General features: G+C 48.8%; 4 protein-coding genes across 4 annotated transcripts; 1 reads left to right on the top strand and 3 right to left on the bottom strand.

The window, feature by feature from the left end:
* Window positions 1-437: 437 nt before the first annotated feature.
* RhiXN_01342 (cytochrome P450 family protein) lies at window positions 438-2,581 on the bottom strand (the record flags this gene model as incomplete). Its single annotated transcript, XM_043321161.1, has 11 exons — window positions 438-519; window positions 581-745; window positions 793-900; window positions 1,046-1,144; window positions 1,193-1,365; window positions 1,421-1,434; window positions 1,503-1,617; window positions 1,676-1,818; window positions 1,898-2,019; window positions 2,317-2,461; window positions 2,515-2,581. The coding sequence occupies 11 exons, from the start codon at window positions 2,579-2,581 to the stop codon at window positions 438-440; spliced, it is 1,233 nt and encodes a 410-aa protein (XP_043186984.1).
* Window positions 2,582-3,660: 1,079 nt separating this feature from the next.
* Window positions 3,661-5,582, top strand: RhiXN_01343 (cytochrome P450 family protein; the record flags this gene model as incomplete). Its single annotated transcript, XM_043321162.1, has 11 exons — window positions 3,661-3,830; window positions 3,884-4,072; window positions 4,127-4,248; window positions 4,321-4,463; window positions 4,533-4,647; window positions 4,721-4,734; window positions 4,794-4,983; window positions 5,034-5,100; window positions 5,172-5,186; window positions 5,260-5,367; window positions 5,432-5,582. 11 exons carry the CDS (start codon window positions 3,661-3,663, stop codon window positions 5,580-5,582), a joined length of 1,284 nt encoding a protein of 427 aa, XP_043186985.1.
* Window positions 5,583-5,881: 299 nt separating this feature from the next.
* On the bottom strand, window positions 5,882-11,440 carry RhiXN_01344 (Cellulase (glycosyl hydrolase family 5 protein); the record flags this gene model as incomplete). The annotated part of the gene is made up of 18 exons (XM_043321163.1): window positions 5,882-6,094; window positions 6,153-6,383; window positions 6,448-6,517; window positions 6,582-6,760; window positions 6,817-7,092; window positions 7,155-7,432; window positions 7,484-7,547; window positions 7,609-7,745; window positions 7,798-7,907; window positions 7,972-8,155; window positions 8,353-8,423; window positions 8,883-9,373; window positions 9,427-9,763; window positions 9,812-9,949; window positions 10,000-10,164; window positions 10,223-10,464; window positions 10,520-10,697; window positions 10,764-11,440. The coding sequence occupies 18 exons, from the start codon at window positions 11,438-11,440 to the stop codon at window positions 5,882-5,884; spliced, it is 4,041 nt and encodes a 1,346-aa protein (XP_043186986.1).
* Window positions 11,441-12,858: 1,418 nt separating this feature from the next.
* Window positions 12,859-15,518, bottom strand: RhiXN_01345 (Cellulase (glycosyl hydrolase family 5 protein); the record flags this gene model as incomplete). The annotated part of the gene is made up of 8 exons (XM_043321164.1): window positions 12,859-13,398; window positions 13,451-13,787; window positions 13,847-13,984; window positions 14,043-14,207; window positions 14,274-14,396; window positions 14,450-14,568; window positions 14,626-14,803; window positions 14,854-15,518. 8 exons carry the CDS (start codon window positions 15,516-15,518, stop codon window positions 12,859-12,861), a joined length of 2,265 nt encoding a protein of 754 aa, XP_043186987.1.
* Between the last annotated feature and the right edge of the window lie 999 nt (window positions 15,519-16,517).

Below are 16,517 nucleotides of genomic sequence, written 5' to 3' on the forward strand. Positions count from 1 at the left end.
TCGAGCAGAACTTGCACGACGGCATCTTTTCCCAGTAAAAAAAATTGAACACATGATGCTCTATTTCCTGTGGCGTTACGCTAGCTGTTTCTGCTGTTACAATCGGTTTGGCAGGTGTTGTTGATATCGTGCCCTTATGCGTGCAAGGTGCGCTTGATAGCGAGGTTGGAACTACCGTTGGGCTTGAGTAAAATGTAAGCGCTATGCTTTGTACCACTCCCTTTGAGAAAGACTGAAAACACAGGTCTGTGTTAGCTCAGAGGTATGCTAATACTCATGTGCAAGGCGACCACACAAATCGGAACAAGTGGCTATTAGAAAAGCTATCCAGTGTACTAATGTGTCCAAAATCTTGCCTCTACTTTTAATTGGAGCTTACTGCATTACACTCACACAACCACCAGAACTCTTCAAGCTTATTTGTATTTATTTAGGTCTCAAACATCAATCCATGTTCTGAGAATCTGCTCGTGCTGTTCGGATCGTGGTTTGATATCGACCTCGAATGCGGTTGGTTGACTGTAAGCGCGGGGAGTAATATTATACCCGAGACTTTCCTTCAGAAAGCTATACCACGTACCTGACAAGTATATTTTGTTTCATCTCGGCTGTTAATTTGACTGGGCGACCTTTGGAGTCAAGTTTGGGGCGAATATCAAAGAAAGCAAATAGTCCGCTTGCTACCATAAACAATGCGGCTTGTGCAAAGTGTGTTCCAGGACAACTTCTTTGTAAGTGTGCCTCCCTTTTAGTGATCACTCTTTGCTATCGGGAGTAGAAACTGGAACTTACCGACGGCCGAAACCGAATGTCGGAGCCTCAGGGGCGCACGAGCTCAAGAAACGGCTCGGGTCGAAGCACTCAGGATTTGGATAAACCCTCTCGTCCAAGGATATTGCTCTAGACGTTGCATAATTTGAGCTCTTCAAGTCTTTGGGTCGATATCCAAGCATCAGCCAAAAAACTCACTGTTGATTTGATATACTTGGTATAGTGAAATGTGTTTGTCAATCGAACCAGTCTTAATACTTGAGGAATGACTTACACGGTGGCCCCCTTGGGAATGCGGTATCCTTTGTAGATGTCATCCTCGATGGAGGCATGCGGAACCCCTGAGGTTGATAAAATAATTAATGAGATTTGGCTTAATTAAATCGCAATATTAGTTCACGTGCCTAGTGGGAAAACCGACCTCCAACGGAACACCTCTTTAATGACCGCCTGGACATACGGCATAGATTGTCGGTCCTCTATCTCTGGGAACCGTTTACCGCACAAAACGCTGTCTACTTCGGCCTGTGCTTTGGCCTGCACCTCGGGATGCATTGCCATTGCTACAATAAAAACCAAAGTGCTTGCAACGGTCTGTGAGCCTGTTAGATTGAAGATTGAGAGTGAAGCCTATTTCTAAAAGGCTTACAGTATCGGTACCAGCTTTATTTCAAACGATCAGCTTCAGAGTGGGACCTAAATTTGAACGCCACCTATAGATTTGAGCTTACCTGCAAATAGAGTACCCGTAGCCCATAGTATAGTGTCCTTCTCCTCTTTAGATGGCTCCTTTGCGTACTTTGATAAAAGATGCTTCAACATTGAAGGAGGAGCAGTTCCGGTACTCTTATCTTGCCGAAATCGATATTCAATATTAGAGATTCTTCTGGGAGATTGAGCGCACCATTTTGTCCCTCGTCCAGTTATAAGGCACATGCAGCATCTGCTCCGTCTGCCAGCGCCAAACGAGTGCTTTGCGCTTCCATTCTGCACCGGGGAACCATGCCGGGATGTATTGCATCCATGGAATAACATTAACGTAGAAGTCTAAAAAGGTGTAAGTTTTACGACGCCAATTGACACAACATTGGAAGTTTGTTTGCTATATACCAAGGATTAAACGTACTGGAAGTTATTGCAGACCGAGAGAATCCATCTATAGCGCGGCTAACTATATCGAACAAGGTATCGTTGGATGTTGTTGCTTCATATCCATATACCACTTTGATGATTGATGAGCCAGCCATCCTATCCATAAGCTTAGTTGGGGGATATGACATATATGCGTGATGCTTGCCGTCTTAAATGACTTTCAAATCGGCCAGGCTCATCTAGTAGTTGCTGAAGAGCTAAACGTGAGTTTCTGACTATAACAGGTGACAGTTCATCGCTTGCTCGTTTGTGCAAGAGTTCATGGGTCATTCGGCGTTGAGCTCGCCACCGTTCTCCGTACGATATCACGCCTGTATTGTTTGCCCATCCGAGGCTAAATAGGCGGACCGAACCATTGAACAATATTAATCTTACTGGTGCATATCTACTCACAGTCGGTCACTTGTACTCATGGTATTATGAACCTGGGGACGATCGGAGTAGATAGACGAACGTTTGACCAGAAGATCTTCAGCCGCATTGAGCGAGTTTAATACGATGACAGTCCCACCCAATATGTTGAACGAAATGATGTCGCCTACACAGGAAGACCTCAGCAATAGGAATAATCAAAAGACCCCCTTCTCTTACTTCCTAGTTTACGCGACCATTTGGTGTACTCCTTGGATATATCTGTAGCGCCCATTAATAGGCGCATGTGGCCAATAAGGGGATCGGATGGGGGTGACGGAGGTAGAGGCACGAGATTTTTAGACGTTCTAGAAGCTAACCAAGATCGAACTAGAGCTACAAATAATGCTAAGCATAGCACAAAAAGGTATGTATCGGTTGAGTACATCAGAAGGGGGGAGGGGCAGAATCGGATGTGAAGACTGAGCGACATAGAACGTGAGAGGAAGTATATTATACTTTAATGTTCATCCGAAAGATAAGTAATGGAAAAAAATCTATTCTTGAACTTCCGAGTTCCAGGTTTTCACATGCGTGGTGTAGGACACCCTGAGTGGAGCCGTTCCTTGGGCTTCCCGCACATATGGAGCATAGTGTTTTCGAAGATATTGAAGATTCCCGGAGCGTCGTATTATCAGTCCCAACGGTTCTTCTTTTAAATTTCCGATATCGGTTAAAACTTTACTCGAATAGACTGAGTACTGGATTGGAAAGTTGATTAGGGTAACTGAATCATGTTGAGGGCCAATTTCTTCCCTGAAGGACTTGGGAAGGAGCTCGATTTCAGTGACTCAGAAACACCAGGCTCCTGGCTATGGGCCCACCTGAACCTTAGTCTTATTGCTCGTTCCAGCAATAAGCGGAATCGCACCAAATTCTGTAACCTATTTTATTTGAGATGGAGGTTGCTCCATGACATTCTTTTGCGCTATGGATATGCAAGTTCGGAAGTCAGAAGTTCGAGGATCCATATGCTCGTGTCATCGCTCATGCTCATGAGTAAATTTAAAAGTATATAACTCCTCCTAGATGCCGTGTGGTTTGACGTTCACCCTCTGGTCCTGATCTCTCCTTCAATGACCTCAATTAATTTTTACTTGTTTATACCATTCGCACTATTGTGTATGGTTCTTGTCTGGTCTTGGTTAACCCTAAGGACATTCAATCGTCATGCACCTCTTCCTCCGTCGCCTCCTTCTGATCCACTTATTGGTCATATGCGTATACTAATGAGTACATCGGATATATCAAAAGAATACAACCGGTGGTCCAAGGTGCTAAGAAGTAAGTAAAAGATGATATATTGGACAACATCGAATGTTTGTCATGCCGAGACTCCCTTTGTACTCAGGCGACATCATATCGTTTAATCTTCTGGGAGAAACCATAATCGTATTGAACTCGAGTGATGCTGCCGAGGATCTTTTGTCCAAACGCTCTTCCATCTATTCTGATCGCCCTCGGGCCAGCACTACGATGGCCACAAGCGATAGGCTGTGAGTGTATGCGTGTTGACGCATGTAACAGCGGTACTAACTCATGTATTCAGAGTTGGGTGGGGGAATAATACGGGCATCATACGCTACGGAGAACGGTGGAGAGCTCAACGGCGAATGACCCACGAACTTTTACACAAACGAGCGAGTGAGGAGCTGTGGCCTAGTATAATTAAAAACTCGCGATTAGCCCTCGAACAGCTTTTAGATAAGCCTGATGAGTTTGAAAGTCATTTGAGACGGTGAGTAGCGCATATACCCATTACAATAGCTCCTTTAGCCAAATCTTTGTATAGAATGGCTGGGTCGTCAATTATCAAATCAGTGTATGGATACGAAGCAACAGCATCTAACGATGCATTATTCGAAGCAGTTTCCCAAGCGGTACAAGGATTCTCTCAAGCTGTCCTTGCCTCAAGTACGCACACTGCTACTCTCTTATCAAATTTGATAGTGCGGACTGACATTGTGAAAAAATATGTATCCTCAGACTTTTACGTCAACCTCTTCCCGTGGATGCAGTATATCCCTGCGTGGTTCCCCGGAGCACAGTGGAAGCGTAAAGCCCTTGCCTGGCGCGAGCAGACGGATCAGATGTTAAATATCCCCTACAACTGGACGAGAGACAAAATGGTGAGTTGATGTGCTACGAAGAACTGTGGTAATATAATGAACACCACTAATTTTTAACGGGAAAAAAAGGAGTCGGGAACTGCCCCTCCTTCGATGTTGAGCCGACTTTTAGGGAGTTACAGAAAGGAGCTATCTGACAAAGAGAAAAATATCACGCTTTGGGCGGCAGGAACATTGTTTGGAGGTAAGCTCAAAATTGCATATGTGTTCACTCCCAGCTCTTAGGCCTTTCAACACCTGTATTGTTCAAAATGAAGCTGGTACCGATACAGTAAGTTACAAGCCTGATATATAGTTTTGTTTCAAACTCGATCTAACAGGTATGTATAGACTGTCGCGAGCTCCTTGATTTTCGTTATGGCAATGGCAATGCATCCTGAGGTACAGACCAGGGCACAGGCTGAAATAGATAGTGTTCTGGGCGGTAGCCGGCTTCCAGAAATGGATGACCGACAATCTATGCCATACGTTCAAGCGATCGTCAAAGAGGTGCTTCGTTGGAGATCTGTTCTTCCACTAGGTGTGAAAACTTTCAACCATGCCCAAGTTTATTACTCAATGCATATAAAGGGGTTCCCCATGCTTCTATAGAAGAAGATTTTTATCAGGGATACAGAATCCCCAAGGGGGCTACTATGTAAGCTTCATTCTTAGAGACTTCCATGCCATAATCTGAACTCAAACAACCGAAATTTTTTATCATCCCAGTATCCCAAACCAATGGTAAGTGTCGAATCGCATTCGAATTCTAATCACGAGTCTTATCGGAATTTTATATTATCGGCTGGCCGCTTAGGGCGATGAGCAATGACAAGCGGGTGTACTCGAACCCGGAACGCTTCGACCCAAGCCGTTATCTGGATACCTCTGTTCCCGAAGCCCCAGCATTCGGATTTGGTCGCCGGTTCGTTTTACTTCTTATCACTAACAGAATGAGAAAATATTGACCGAATAATATCTGCATCAAGGAGTTGCCCCGGGATTCACTTTGCCCAGGCTGCGCTATTCATGGTAGCCAGTGGCATGCTTGCTTGCTTCGACATTAGTCCAAAAAAGGATTCCGAAGGTCACCCTATTCCATTGACTGCCACTATGGGACAAAACACAATCACAAGGTAATGCATATATAATAACTTTGGTGGAAATTGCAAGAACGCTAAGACCGTCCGCATTGACAGTCAACCACTTCCATTTAAAGTTGATATCAAAGCGCGGTCCGAAAAGCACGAGCAACTTCTCCGAGAATGGGCTGACATGTAAACTATTAGAGACCCCAAAGACCACAAGCCTATAGCCAAAATGATCCAACACGCTTAACGAGAGGATCAAGTGTAAAACGTTGTCATGAATTTCATTTAAATCAAAAAGGAATTCATCTTATTAGTACATTATGTTGTTACACGACCGACCGCATCGCATTAGAGCGGCATACCCATAAAACTGGCACCCTTGCCGGCCGAGAAGAACTGTGGATTCTTTCCGACCAAATGAGCGGATTTCGCATCCTCGGCAATCTCCTCCAGAGTATAACCCGAGTGTTCGGGCAAGAGATCATAAATAGCCTTTGCATATCCAGGCTCGATAGCATGAAGCTGAATAAGATAGTTCTTTTGCACGATACCATCGGCGTGCTAAAGCATGTACGTTCAGTATTGAAATACACTCGGTTTGGAGTAATTTTTTTCTCACCTTGAGAAGTCTAGCCGTATTAGAGTGCAATTCTTCCCGTTTTTGGGGCGTCAAGACCCTAGTGTAGAGCTCCCGAACCTGGTTGTACTCGCTCGGACTTCCTTCATGGAGATAGTATCCTTTGCGAGAGATGATGTTGCTTGCTACCTGCATTGGAACCTCCTCGGCCTGAGGTAGGAACCCAGGTGCTCCAGCAGTAGTGGGTTTATTGTTGTGGTAGCTATTAGGGAACTGTACACGAATAAAAGTGATATTTAGTCCGGCTAATGAGATGATAACCATAGCATTTACGTACATAGGTAGGCTTGGAAGCAACGTTTCCGTCAATGCGCATATTTCCAGCATAATTGTCTGGTGAGTGGAAACTGAAGATAACACAATCCAATTGAGTCGAATTTCCCAACACCGATGAAGGTACAAGCTGCTTACCGAGCCATGAACGGACAGTTGACAGGGATCTGGTGAATATTGGCGCTTCCAAGACGATGGTACTGAGCATCGCGATAGAAGAAAGCACGCCATTGGAGCAGGGTATCCGGAGAAAGTTCAATTCCAGGAACGAGCGAACCAGGAGAGAAAGCAGCTTGCTCCACATCTCGGTGGTAGTCCTTTTTTTCAACATCAGCCAAATGTTTCCTGGATCAAAAGTACAAGAAATGCCTACTTCGGGATTACGGTTTAGAACAAGCTCTCCGACTTCGTGCATCGGGAACTTGTTGCGCGGCCAGACCTTGGTGACGTCAAATGGATCAAAGTCGAGTTTTCCAGAGGCAAGATCTTCTGGCGTGATGACTTGAACAAACATGGTCCACCGCGCATCACCTCCCTGTTCGATATGTTGCCATAAATCGCGCTTTGCAAAGTCGGGGTCTTCACCACACATGACGATAGATTGTTCGTGAGTGAACTCCTTGGTGCCTTGTTGGGAGCGCCAATGGTACTGCACACAGTTCGCAGTGAGTCAAACGTCGATGATATGAGAGAACTAGCACCACAATTCACCTTGACAAATACACCTTTCCTATCCTTATTTGTCCAGCGGAAGGTGTGGCAGCCATAGCCACTCATGAAGCGCCACCCAACAGGAGTCGCGTGATCGGAGAGCAGCATGAGTCCCGCATGCTGGGACTCGGGCACATTGGCAAGGAAATCGAACCAGGCGTTGTAATCGATCAATCCGCTCTTTGGGTTGCGCTGTTGGGACCTTATATTGTCGGGTCCCATGAAGGGATCACGGACGAAAAAGACGGGCCAGTTTAAGCCGACCAAATCATAGTTTCCTTTAGGTAAAGTTTAATAAAATGTTTCGAAAGGTAGTTATAGGCGCATACCTTCCTCGGTATAAAACTTGGTAGCGAAGCCGCGAGGGTTACGCGCACTATCAGGGAACTCACGCTAACCAGACCCAATCTTAGCACCACCAACAAACACATATATAACCTATATAAACACCCACCCCATAAGTAACAGTCGAGAAGCGAGTATAAGCAGGCGTCTTCTTCCCAGGCTGAAACAGCGCAGCCTTGGTCCACTGGGAAACATCCTTGGTGACCTGGAAATAACCGAACCTAGCAAGTGGGATAACGCGTTGGACTATGATGCGCAAGAACAAAATCCCCGAGTCGTGAAACTTACGCAGACGAACCGCACGGATGAACAATCCGTTCCTGGATCTTACCCCGATCGAACGCCTGCTGCTTCTCGAGCAACAGGGTATCTCCCTGATAAGGAATACCACCAATATTCAAAGCATGCCTAAATGAACAACCCATCAATCAAACCAAAACGTGAATAGACTACTAATTAAAATTCGACCCACCCAGAATCAGGAATAGGCTGCCCAAAATTGCTAGTATAAATAGGAGAATCGTCCTTGGCATGGGATTCCTGGACTAGACCGGCGAGACGAGCGGCAGTAGCTGCCGGACCGTCGTTCAACCCGCTAAACGCCTGGTTGCGCTGCAGTACGCGAGGATCGACTCCAGGAATTTTAGAAAGTGTATCTTGGATAAATGATGTCATGATTATAACTCGATTATCACACGAGGGAGAGAGGGGAGTTGGGTAAAATGGCCGCTAGGCAAGTGGCTTGACTTTTATCTCTTTGGTGATTGGGTTCCATATATTTGTCCATGGACAAACGATACGCCCAACGGCTCATAATGACCTTTTGCTGGGTGGTATGATTCAAGTGACGAACGGGTTTGTTGGGATCGTAAGAGATCACGAGTTGGGGATGATATGTACGGAATTGAGTCGGAGAGGATATGCCTGATTCGAATTACGTGGATGGAAGATCAAGAACGTATGGACCCTGGGTCTTGCCTGTCTTGGGATAAGAAATTGGGCTCTTCGACGCTCTGGAAGACTCGTGTCGCCGTGGCCAGAGGTTTACCCCTCAAAGGTCAACGCAAGTGTAACATACCACGTGATATCTTTGTGCTCGACTAAAAGAACAATATTGTTCCTGGTTACCCAATCACACATGATCCTCAACTTGTCAAACGCACATTAATTAACCCTATATAATGAAAAAAAACAAAAAACAGCACAAAGAACGACTAGCACACAGCACAGAGATCGACAGTGGGGGAGGGCAAAAATACCAAAAACAAGATGTCCATGGAAACAAAAAGTGCGAAACAAAAAGTCCATACACAACAAACACAAGTCTTTTCTAAATAATACGCCGTCTACGCGGGTGTGCCTGTCTCCCGGGGCATAGCGTACCGCCCCCTGATGACCCTCTGGGCCGTACCGCTGCATGCAGTCTGGGTCGCACTGACACCGACGGTGCCCCATCCAATGCTCGGGTACGCGCAGCCGGCGACGGGAGTGTAGAGCCCCTGCTGGTCCGCCGTGTTCGCCCATCCGGATCCGGCGTTGACGCCGCCCGTGAACGAGGCCGGGGCGAGGGTGATGAGCGAGCCGGTCGCGGTGTAGGTCGGGATCGCAGCGGCGTTGGGGACATTGTTGAGCGACGCGGGTGGCCAGACGCGGGTGGCAATATAGGCAGGATCGATGGTGCCCGCTCCGACCCCGCCAGTCTTGGACGCCGGGAGAGGACCCTTGAAGGCGCCGGTGCCGCAGGTTCCGGCAGCTTCGCGAGGATCGGTGGGCATCCATCCGCCTTCGAGACCGTGTTGGTATGACCAGAGCGGGGAAGCAATGGTGCCCCAGGTTGTAGACCTTCCGATCTTCCATGTCCAGAAGAAGTAGTTCTGCAGAAGCTAGGGTAAGGGAAAGGCGCGAGAAGGTTAATTAATACACGTACCTGCATGGCATCCATGCTGGACAACGCAAATTGCTTCAGTGCGGCCTTTTCGGCGGCGCTCCACCTAGCCGAGTCCATCCATTTCACGCAAGCGTTGGCACCACCGTTGGGGCCTCCGTATCCGCCAAAGGTACCATCATAACGGGCTCCACGGTTGACGCCATTGAGGAAGAGACCGCAATCGTTGAACGCGTTGGAGAACTCTCCGGCGGTGGTCATGCCAAAGCTGGACATGGACTGGCTAAAGGCCGAAGCACGCGAAGCGCAAGGCTTGTTGGTCTGACCAGTAACGGGCGAGGTATCCTGGTCTCCGAAGCAGAAGTAGGGGTGGGCATCACTGAAATACAAGTCAGACTTGGATCGCTTGAAAAAGACAAATACGCACAGAGCGACGCGGTCTCCACCTGGCAGGAACTCGGTCCAGCGGTCAAGAGGATCGAATCCGTCATGGACACTGATCCAAGGGCCCTTGCCTTCACCAATACCAGTAACATTCCTCATCACGTTGTGGACCTCGAGGTAGCTAAGCAGGCAATATTAGCAGAGGAATCACCTATAGGGAAATGTACGCACAAGCTCTCGAGGACATCACGGCCAATGGTCTGGATAAGCGCCTCGTTGATGACACCAAACATGGGCACAACATCGCGGTATTCAGGTTGCGAGATGAACTGGGTGATGATACGAATATAGTTCAAAGTGCGCTGAGCGTTGGCGATACCCATGTTTCCGCTGAGCCTGAAATACAAACGAATTTTTAGCTTGTGATGTAATGGACGAGAAAAAAGCATCTCACCATCCGACTGGACCGAGCATACCAGAGTGGTTATATCCGTTTTGGGATCCGGGAACAGTGTGGAGATCGAGGTTGATACGGAGACCATATTTGCGCGCCCACTCGATAGCCTTGAGGAAGTACTTCCACGCAACACCCTCGAGGAACGGTTCGCCAGGGTAGACTTCGATAGCCCAGTACGGAATGGGGATACGAATCCAGTTCAGGCCCGCAGCCGCGATCTGAGCAAAGTCTTCTTCGGTCTGGCAATGAAGATCAGTTTTACGAGATCTAAAAAGGTAGATGCCAAATGCGTACAATAAAGGTCTTGTAGTGATCCTCGAGAGCCTTGGCAACGCCACCCGAGGATGGATCGCCCGCGAGGTTCTCGCACAGAGTCCACTCGTCAATAGCAGGGACGGTCGCGTTCATGTAGGGCTCATACATTGCCGGACTGATAAAGGGTTCAAGCACGAGCCATCCACCGAGATTAACACTAAAAAAAAAAAGCGATCAGAAAACCCGGCAATCTAACGAGGATGATTGGATCTGAAACACGCACCCACGAATTTGATCAGTTCCAAACTTCCAGGTCTGGTTCAAGGGAGGCGACCAGCTCTGAGGTTGGGCCTTGTTGCTGAAAGGATCCTTGGGGTCGTAGTACCAGAAGCCGCCGAATGAGTTGTTGTAGACAAAGGTGCTGCCAGACTCGGTTATGACGCGACTGCCGTCGCCTCCGGTAACAACAGCCTCGGGGGTCTCGGGCTTGCCGGATTGAGTGGGCTGAGCAGCACCAGAGGATGAAGTGGCAGTTCCAGCAGAGCCAGCCGAGGCAGCTACATTGGTATTAGGCTTGATGACTTTGAAGTATACTGGGACGACAACGGCGACTGCGATAACGGCAAGCAAGACCAAGAGGATGATTGTCCAGAACAGTGGGCGCTTCTTGCTGCCTCCGCCAGGCTCCGAGTAACCCAGCGGCTCGACGACTTTTTCGGTGCTGGGGTCGTCGCGGTAGGGAGCAGGAGTGGAGCCACGGGGAGTAGAGGCCGAGTCCGCATATGGATCGAAGGACTGGTTCAATGGAGCCGACGAATACTGCGACTCGCGCACTCCGCCATAGTTCGAGTTCGGAACGCCCAATGAAGAGTCCGCGACAGAGGATCGGGCAGTGCCAAAGTTGGCAGGACTGCCTGGAGGAAGGAGTATCTCCGCCTCGTATGGCTGGTGGGTGGCCATGATGTGTCGTGAGCTGAGATTTCCACTCTGCGCTGCTTTAATACCACCTCTGCGGCAGCGTGACAAACAACCCGGTGGCAGTGCAATCATAGGGCCCGATGGGCTTGGCATCCATTAAATCACATGTCCCCGGCCCGAAATGGAGCCCCGCGACTCGAGCCAGAAACATGTCCTGTGTCGGCACCCTCGACCAGCACTGCTCTTCTCGTCCATCCAAACATCTGCAGCGTAAATGACATGTCTCCTACGTATATAGGTTGTCAAGCCTTCAGGCAGTGTGCTGGGCGCTTGGCTTTCAGAACTGGTATATCCACGGTCCCACAGCCTTGGCGTGGGCAATAATGGAAGATCAGTCCCGCAAAATCCTCAAAGATCTGTTATTCCGACCGACCCTCGGTCTGTGTGCCCTGAGCTGTGTGACCGGCAAGGTCTTAATCCTAACTGGACGCCCGTGGCGAACCGAACCTATACGTAACGGTCAGTATGTCTATACATCGATAAAAGGAGTGTACAACGTACGCGGTTTGGAGTCGATGAATCCATTGTCCCTAGAACCTTGCCTCTAAAAAACGATCAAGACACTTATCTTTCAGGCAACCATCATCCACCAAAAAACCCTGACAACGAGCCCATAACACAGCACGTAAAGCCATACATGCGGCTACTACCTTTACGATCCATTGCAATACGTGCATGGCTCCCCTTTCAAATGTAAAAAAATACATCCCATCTATACGTATTCAAGGTGTCAATTTGTCAATATCCAATTGTTACCAAGAACTCATTTCATACCGTAACAAACAGGGGTCCCGGGCGAACTCGAACACTTGCTTGCGAACTCGTGGGCGGGGGCGACCTCGGACTTCTAATAGGGCTATAAACTATCCGCCTAGTCGTTTGAAAAAATATTACCATATCGGGGAGTATTAAGAAAATTGGTTGGTTGTGGCTTGACCCATATATGCACATATCGCGATCTCCATAGTGGCGGACTCTACATACCAGATGTGTCAGTCATTTAAATAAACCCCATGTAATAACGACTCACTTCACGTCAATCATTATCGCCACGCGTCACGATAACTTATCTCGTGGCGCGTGGCCTAGAAAAAGCAATTCACTCCCAAGCAAAAAAGGCTAAAAAAAAGGTGTGTGGATATCGCCAAAGCCTAAGAGTAAGGACAGGAATAAAAAGCGATCGACAGCTACTGGTGCATCTTGCAAAAGAGAAACATCTGTTTATATGCACAGTAGATTACAAGTATGTCAGACACAATGAAAGTTCAAGAGAGAGTATCCCAACACCAACACACACCAACGAGTGATATAAAAAACGACAAAAAGTGATATAAAGTCCGTAGAAATAGGAAATAGATCTCAACAACTCCAGTCCATCTAATAAGTGGGAAAAAAGTCAATCAAACAGGTGCACCAGTCTCTCGCGGAAGAGCATATCGGCCCTTGACACTCCTTTTAGCAGCAGATCCACTGCACGCGGTATGGGTTGCAACGACCGCATCACCCCATGCAGAGCTAGGGTACGAGCACCCAGCAACAGGAACATACATTCCGGCCTGATCGCCCGAGTTGGCCCAGCCATTACCCGCATTGATCCCGGGCGCGCCTGTGAATTCGGCAGCGCCCAAGGGGCTAAACGTTCCCGTTGCAGTATACGTTGGGAGAGTCGCCGCGTTGGGAATGCCGCTGAGAGATGGAGGAGGCCAGGTACGTGCGGTCTGGTATGCAGCTGGGATTGTGCCGGCACCGACACCACCGGTTTTGGAAGCCGGGAAAGGTCCAACCCAGGGAGAACCACCGCCGCATGCGCCAGTGGCCTCGCGAGGATCGGTGGGCATGTATCCGTTCTGAAGACCGTGTTGGTAAGACCAGAGCGGAGCAGCGACTCGGTTGCCCCAAGTAGTGGATACGCCGATCTTCCAGGTCCAGAAGAAGAAGTGCTGCGATCGTAGGTTAGTGTCAATGAGAGTAGACATCGATCGGTAAGCTTACCTGGAACGCATCGAAACTCGAGAGAGCAAATTGCCGGATCGCCTCCTTCTCAGCTGCGCTCCAAAGCCTATCATCCATCCATTTAACACATGCTCCAGCTCCAGCATTAGCTCCATGGTAGAACGGGAAGGTTCCGTCGTAGCGGGCACCGAGGCCGACACCATTGAGGAACAATGCGCAATCGTTGAATGCGTTGGAGAATTCTCCGGCGGTAGTCATACCGAAAGTAGACATGGATGTGTTGAATGGCTCTGCGCGCGAATTGCATGGCTTCCGGATCTGTTGGGTCGGGGAGGAAAGATCTTGGTCGCCGAAACAGAAGTAGGGGTGAGCGTCGCTAAAGGTTGTCTAGTGAGTACATGCGCGTTTGGATCGGCCAAGACCAATTAAACTTACAGCATAACTCGGTCGGCACCTGGCATAAAGTTCTCCCATCGATCCAGAGGTTCGAATCCATCGTGAACACTCATCCATGGCCCGTTCCCCTCACCAATACCCGTAATGTTCCTCATAATGTCGTACGACTCCATGTAACTTGGTTGTGACCAGTTGAGTATGAGAGCCAAGTAAAACCATAAGATATACAACTTACAACCGCTCCAATGGGTTCCTTCCAATAATCTCCATTCGCGCCTCGTTGATAATACCAAAGACAGGAACGATATCCTTGTACTGAGGCTGGGAGATGAATTGAGTAATGACACGGATATGGTTAAGTGTGCGCTGTGCATTGGCAATTCCCATGGTGCCGTTAAGCCTAAGTCGCCAAGAGAATTAGTCAAACAGCCTCAGGCGCCGAGTTTACTTGGGATATGGGGCTTACCAGCCGAGTGGGCCGAGCATGCCCGAGTGGTTGTAACCGTTGTGGGAACCGGGGGCGGTGTGCAAGTCGAGGTTGATACGGATGCCGTACTTGCGCGACCATTCGATGGCCTTGAGGAAGTACCTGATGAAATATCCGTTAACTCCGGTTCGGGACATGGTCGAACCGCTACTTACTTCCAGCAAACTCCCTCGAGGAAGGGTTCTCCAGGTGCAGTTTCGATGGCCCAGTAGGGAATGGCAATACGAACCCAGTTCAAGCCAGCTGCTGCAATTTGAGCGAAATCCTCCTCGGTCTGGGATTGATAATTTATGAGAATCGGTCATAGCAATTCAAATCGAAATCTACTTACGATAAAGGTAGCATAATGTTCCTCAAGAACTCGCTGGAGTCCTCCAGAGTTGGGATCAGCCGCAATCTTCTCAGAAAGAGTCCATTCATCAACAGCGGGGTTGGTGTCGTTCATGTAGGGTTCGAAAAGGGCCGGGCTGATAAATGGCTCGAGCACAAACCAGCCTCCAATTCCGACGCTATACCATAATAAGTATTATACGATAACAACGCGAGCGCTATGACTTACCCTCGAACGTGATCTTCTCCCCACCTCCAGCTCTGATTCAAAGGTGGCGACCAGCTTTGAGCTTGAGCGTTGAGATTGAATGGATGTTTCGGGTCATGATACCAGAAACCACCAAAGCTGTTGTTGTAGATGAAAGTATTGCCAGTGTCGGTGGTTACACGGCTGCCATCTCCTCCGGTAATGAGAACCTGGGGTGCCTCGGACTGAGTTGGTTCAGCTGCAGAAGCGGTCGTAGAACCCGAGCCGGGGTTGGTATTGGAAGACTGAACGGTGTTGTTGTTGGGCTTGATGACCTTGAAGTATACCGGAACGATGACAGCAACGACGATAACAGCCAAAGCTACAAGCCCAATAAGCAACCAGAACCATGGCTTTCTTGAACGCTTTGACGTCTCGCCATATCCGGTTTCCAAAGGCGCGGCCTTTTCGTTTGGATCGTCGCGGTACTGTGATGGTGTCGTTCCCCGTGGTGAAGGCGTACCGGTCTCTCCGTATGGGTCGTACGGTACATTGAGCGGAGCCGACGAGTACTGCGACTCGCGCACCTCACCACCATGGCTGGAGAGAGGAGCACCGAGGGAGTTGGCGACAGACGAACGAGTGGGATCGGCGATACTACCAGGCGGAAGCAAGGTGTCCGCCTCGTGAGGCTGGTAGGCGGCCATAATGGGGAAACGAGTCGAAGGCTGGTCCGGCACTCTTGCAACTCGGCCGCATTTATCTAAAATCCAAGGACACAAGTAGACTCGGTGGCAAATATCATACTGGGCTGCGATCCTTGGCTTGGTACGCTTGTCGCCGTCATGGCTATTGAGGCGGGCTGGTGCCCTGAATGATTCCGTGGCAGTTTGTCATAGATTATAGACTCAGCGTATCAGTTCAAAGAAATCATTGCGATAGCATGAAACAAGCACTAATGGTTCAAGAATCGTGTGCAATATGCTCGTGCTGGTATTGTCCACAAACATAGTCTTAGGCTAAACAAAGTTACGGCTTGGCGTATGGATAGGCATCGTGGCAGGGAACTAGTGCTGAGGTTAGAATCAAGTGAATTACGTACCGGTACACAGCATCCAAGGCGCTTCCTTGGCCTCGGGGACCCTTGGGCTTCTTCTTGGTGGTATTTGGAATTGCATCCCACGCCTCGACGCGACGCGCGAGCGCGTTGGAGTCGTTTACATCCGGTCCATTCACCACTTACTAAATAACAAACCAGCCAATTATGTCAATTTTTGGCTGGTGTTACCTATCGTCTACCGCGCCCCGCTGCCGCCCAGGGCAACTCCAGACTGTCGCCCATGGAGCGTGTTACGCTAGTTTTCTCTCAGTCTGACCCTATTGCCGGCATCCTTTTCCGGCTCGCAAATCACCTTGTCAACACTTGGCAGATGCCCCGTGTGAAGTGTTATCGGACATGGATCTTTTTACTTTGTTGGTTGCCTAGTGGATTGTGTTGACAGGGGGCCAGAGGAACATTGGATAGGCCTGAACCTTTCTCTGACTCGCGTTTATCAGTCGATGCAGCCCAAAAGTAGACCAAATTTATCGATCGATTTCACCTGTGTACCATAGCTACTGTAATAGAGGCGCACGCGAACGAGCCATTTTATCAACATCAAATGGCAAGGTAGCCACGAAAATGCCATTCCAATGCAGCCTGGGCT

Source organism: Rhizoctonia solani, chromosome 16 (genome assembly GCF_016906535.1).
Source record: "Rhizoctonia solani chromosome 16, complete sequence".
NCBI lineage: Eukaryota > Fungi > Basidiomycota > Agaricomycetes > Cantharellales > Ceratobasidiaceae > Rhizoctonia > Rhizoctonia solani.